This window comes from Limulus polyphemus, unplaced genomic scaffold, assembly GCF_000517525.1.
Source record: "Limulus polyphemus unplaced genomic scaffold, Limulus_polyphemus-2.1.2 Scaffold3637, whole genome shotgun sequence".
NCBI lineage: Eukaryota > Metazoa > Arthropoda > Merostomata > Xiphosura > Limulidae > Limulus > Limulus polyphemus.
Genome location: NW_013669247.1, coordinates 25,932 through 31,038, shown reverse-complemented (window position 1 = coordinate 31,038; position 5,107 = coordinate 25,932). Strand labels below are relative to the sequence as shown.

The window sequence follows — 5,107 nt, the reverse complement described above, 5'->3', positions numbered from 1 at the left end:
TCTTGCCATAAAAGTTACCTCCAGTAGTGAATTGCATGAACTTTTGTAAAAATGTTTTTCTGAGCATAGAGTTCAGTATGAAAATATTGTTGGCAAATCATTCAATGGAGCATCTAACATGAGAAGTGAATCTATTGGTTTACAAGCATAAATATGTCAGACTATAAAGGACAAAGTCATGTGCTTAATCTTTGCATATACGATGCTTGTGACAATCTTCAGTTAATGAACCTGTTTGGTTTACTGAACAGATGAGCAAGTTTTCTTACATAATCCTATAAAAGAATGAATGTTTGGAGTAATGTAAATGACAAAAGCAACATAAGTAAAAAGAAAAGGTGTACTTTCATTAAAAAAATGAAAAAATCAGATGATGGGCTCATGAGAAAGCATGTTCGGTTCATTAAGCATTCTAGTAATTTTGATACAAAGACCAAATTAGCAGCTTCATCACTGCTTGAAACTCTCTGCAACTTAAAGATAATTTTGACTGTGCATGTGTTTCTCATTATATTTGAGGCAGTTGGTCTGGTCTCCAGGTACTTAGAAAATAAAAACACAAACTTCTTGACTGCCTGGAACATGGTTGAAAATGTTAAATATTGGGAGCCTAGATTTTGAGTGCATCTTTTCAAGAGCAACAAAATTTACTATCAAAGTCAATGCAAAACTTGATGTTTTGCATTTGTCAGAGATGTCATAATTGAATGCCAGTTACCGACTCACAGAATTGGACCAAAGAAGCAATTGGATGGTGAAGAAATTTGTGATTGAGGTATTAAGGGTTCTTTTAAATAGAATGATTTTCAAGTAACCAAAAATTATTTGATGATGCCCATTACCTTCACCAAAATTTTTTTGCGAGATTAATGCCACTAGCATTTTAACATTAGCCTCTAGTTATTTTTAATCAGGAGTAACTTATCCTCTAGCTCCTTGGAAACACCCTTGAGAAGCTCCTGCTTTTCTTGGGCAGTGCGACGAAGACTGTTAGATTTTGATAGCATGGTTAAGCTTCCCCTGTCCTCTGCTTGCTTAGCAAGCGTGTCAGCACTGCGTAACAAAACAATTTGTCCTGGAAATGTCCTGGAATTTCATCTCACTTAAGGTGTACGAACCCTGTGTATTGCTTGTAACCAGTTTTTTTCTTTAGGTAATCACTCCTGAAAGTATATGTAGTTATGTTATTAAGAGTTGCTTAAATATATTGTTTTTGTCTTTTTGTCAAATGAGTTTTGAATGTCTGATGACTTGTGATAAATTTGAATCCAACATTTTTATACATTGTAAGCTTAGCTTGTTTGCAATATTTTTGGTTACTGTTTTTATTTGTTAAAACACTTCTTGAGTGCTGAAATCTTAACTCTGTGGGAACTGGGTATATGGATTCAACATACCTGTTGTATGTTTGTTTTATTGCACTTTGAAAAAGAACTGGATGAAATAGTTTGAAACTTCAGAACGTTATACAGATCATGCAGCTTCTACAGTTGAAATATCTTTTTTTCTCTACATTTGTATCAAGTTGCAGATTAGAAATTTCAAAAAGATTTCATTGTAATATGTTTTTTAAGAAATAGTTAAAAATGTTTACCTATGTTTTAGATTTTAATTATTGATTTTTATCTTTTCTTACATCCTTTTAAAATGTTTCTATAAAGTCTTTTAATTTTTATAACTTTGAATTTTATCTTTGTTTCAATTCAAGAAACATCACATTCAGTTTCACTTCTTTGACCATGCCAAAATTATAAGCTAGCCAACTTTTTAAATAATTTTGACTCGGAAGGTTTCATTGAATACATAATATTTTTTAATTTGGTCGATAAAGCCTAATCAAACAAGGCCTAAATCAGCTGACTTGTTGGTGAAAAGAAAATTGGTATAGTCGAGTACAAAATGGTTAAACTAAGCCTACTATATCTTGTTCCATGAAAACATTTCTTATCATACTGTAATATTACAATACAAGTGGAACTTTAAATTATGGAGCAACATATAACCAAGCCAAGATTTTATCATGCTGTTCCATTATCTACTTGAATCTCTACTGAACTCTACATTGGCTTATACAGTTGAAGAGAAAAGTGTTCATAATGTGTTTAAATCACTATCCCCTGACTTCTCGAAGCAATTACACTACACCATAACAACAGATATTGAAAAACAATTGTTGGTTAAGAATCAAAACAACTACAGTTGTATTCAAGTTACAAGATCAAATCAGCATTTTGCCCAGAACTATCATAACTTTCCTCCATGTGGTATTATGCCCAGCAAAATTTCAGTAAATTCACAAACACTAATGATTTCATTCAAAGTAAGCTGAAGTCAACTCACTATCAAATTTTGAATTTTTTTATCAATTTGATGCATAAGATTTAATAAATAAAACGTTTTATTGAATAAATTTCAACTCTGAAGTTTTTCTTTTAATATATAGAAGAATGACTACAAGTTAATTTTCTATAATTATTTAAATTTTGCCCTTTAAGAAGATTGCACCCGTCTGGGCAAGATATAGTTAAACACTGAATAAAGCAGGTATATCTAATAAGTTTAAAGTTCTTTATCTATTTTTAAGCACTCCTTGTGTGGACTAAATGTAGGTTAAATGTAACAGTATTCTGAAAAGAATAGAAAACACTGATTTTCTTACTGTTAATAGACACTGGAATACAACAGCCAATACCTTTGGTAGTTAAAGCAAATAGAACTGGACTTGGCAAAGAAGCAGAAGATAAAATTCAAGCTGAAAAAAAGCAAGCTTTCTATCTAGCTATGGTTAAAAGAAAAGCAGAGGAAGCAGAAAATGCAAAAACTGACTTCCAACAGTATGCAAGGAACAAAATGGCTCAGAAAAACCTTTTTGTTGACTTGAGAAATAGCCAGAAAGCATGTGAACAACTGGATAAGAGCAAAGTAAGTGTGTTGATGAAAATTAGTTCTAGAGTCACAATGATGCTCCTTTTTTTTTCTATATATTAGATACTGATTTTTCTTCAACCCCCATTTAATAAAATTTTCAAAATATGTTTTTCTCTTTGGATACTTTGTGGTTTATTGATAGTTTTGACACCAGTAAATTGAGATACACACATAAATATATCATCTCTTATTCCTTGAACTTTGTTTTGTTCTAATATTTTCTGTACATTAAAAGAAAGACATATTTTATGAAGATTGGAAATAAATTTGTCATCATATTATTGTATGTTTCAAATTATTGACATTATTGATCCTAATAGGATTGTTGGTAACTTTAACATGAGTGATTAGTATTGCCAGTACAACTGTTAGAACATATTGCTGTTACAGTAAGTTGAAAGACTTTCATTTCAACAGGTATAACTATTATCTGCTTAATAAATAAATAGATTGTATTAATTTAGTTACTTAGTCCTTTTAGATAAAAAAGTTCTGCTTAGTTCTTTCATAAAAATTTTGGCATCAATCTACCAATTATTCCATCTCTTACAACATTTCAAAAAACTGTTGTTGTCCCATGTCAGGTCTGAAAGGGGATTGAGAAAAGATTATAGAAACATTGTGGCTGATGTAACATCAAACAGCTTATACCCTCTCCCCCCCCCCCAAAAAAAAAGGTAACTGCAATTATATAGCCTGTTTTTCCAACTCGTACTGAAAAGAAAGAACTAAAACTGTGGCTTGCTCTTTTCTGTTCATAAATTTATACAAACAGTTATAATCTCCACTGTCTTTCAGGATATTGAAGTACCACATGAGCCATGGTTCTGGCCATACAGTGAAGTGGCTGATGACAACAACTTGAGTGAATCTGATGATGATGATGATAATTTTGAAAAGGAGGAAGAAGTGGAATTAGATGTGAGTACACTATATAAGTGTAGTGTTTGGTTCCACTAAGTTGAGGAACCAGATTAGACTGTAACAGGATTAGGTTGTTCAGATGTATTACAGATATTTCCACTGATAAAATAATTTTCTTAAAATGCATGTTAATCTGAAGAACTTGGCAGCAAAATATTACTAGCTTAACAAATGTATAAACTTTAAGTAATAACTTTTTTTATTGAAAGTGCTATTTTCTTTAAATTAACATTTAAAAAAACTGATAATGGTCTTCTTCTTTACTATAGCCATCAGAAAAACTGGAAATATTAACTGTTTACCTCAGAAGTATACATTTTTATTGTGTATGGTGTGGCACAACATATGAAGGTGAGAATTTTAAATAAATATATATATATATATATATATGTTGGGTTACAGACAAATAACTCAGAAATAGAGAGGTATACAAAAATACTTGTTATTGGTTTGGAATGAGATGTTATGAGCCTATCTGTGATAATATCATCAAGGTCATTCAAAAGTTACATCCATCAAAACTTTTATTAACTCTTTCCATACCGGGTCGGTCAATGCTACTTACCTTGTAACCAGAAATTTACTATCATAGTTTCCATACTATAACTTTTAACCCTACTGACACTGGTCTTCTAACTGGTCACAGGCCAAAGACCATGTTAATGTATTTGTAGACGTGCTTTCAAAATTTTATTGAACTACTATTTTAGGAATGTATGTCAATAAGTTTGGTATCAAATTGTAGATTATATTTAAAATTTTGGTATTATACATTAGTTTGTTACTTAATTTAAAAGTAAATATTTTAATAAAATACCTGAATATTGATTTTTGTGTGTCACTTGATATGTTGAATGCAGCATTGGTTGAAATTAGATGTTTTTGATGTCCAAATACAAAGTCTATAGTTTTTTACAAATTCAATACTCATATTATCGATATTGCCAAACTAGAATATAAGATTAGAACCTCCTATCTTTTCTATTTTCTGAGATATTAATATATTTATTGAATCAACCAAGGTGGCCTTGCCCACCTCTTACATTTTTAAAAATACATGCTTATGTATGCCTACTTCACCCAATGACATATGTATAACCAATCAAAAATTCAGAATATGGTTTTCTCAGTCTCTGCGAAGTATTTACATGGGAAACTCTTTCTTTTCATGCTAGATTCCAAGCTGTAAGGTGAGCTCCAAAATTCATATTTTTTTAGACCCAAATAAAACTTAGTTACTAAGCTTGATAAATTA

At 30.8% G+C, this 5,107-nt stretch overlaps 1 protein-coding gene across 1 annotated transcript; it reads left to right on the top strand.

The window, feature by feature from the left end:
* The first annotated feature begins 357 nt into the window (after window positions 1-357).
* Window positions 358-4,220, top strand: LOC106469740 (G patch domain-containing protein 11-like). The gene is made up of 4 exons (XM_022398296.1): window positions 358-531; window positions 2,641-2,922; window positions 3,727-3,849; window positions 4,122-4,220. Exons 1-4 carry the CDS (start codon window positions 358-360, stop codon window positions 4,218-4,220), a joined length of 678 nt encoding a protein of 225 aa, XP_022254004.1.
* Window positions 4,221-5,107: the final 887 nt, after the last annotated feature.

Coding starts and splice junctions, on each gene's coding strand:
- LOC106469740 (XM_022398296.1), top strand. CDS start 358: ATGAAAAAATCAGATGATGGGCTCATGAGAAAGCATGTTCGGTTCATT. Junction 2,923..3,726: donor AACAACTGGATAAGAGCAAA/GTAAGTGTGTTG, acceptor ACTGTCTTTCAG/GATATTGAAGTACCACATGA. Junction 3,850..4,121: donor AGGAAGAAGTGGAATTAGAT/GTGAGTACACTA, acceptor TCTTTACTATAG/CCATCAGAAAAACTGGAAAT.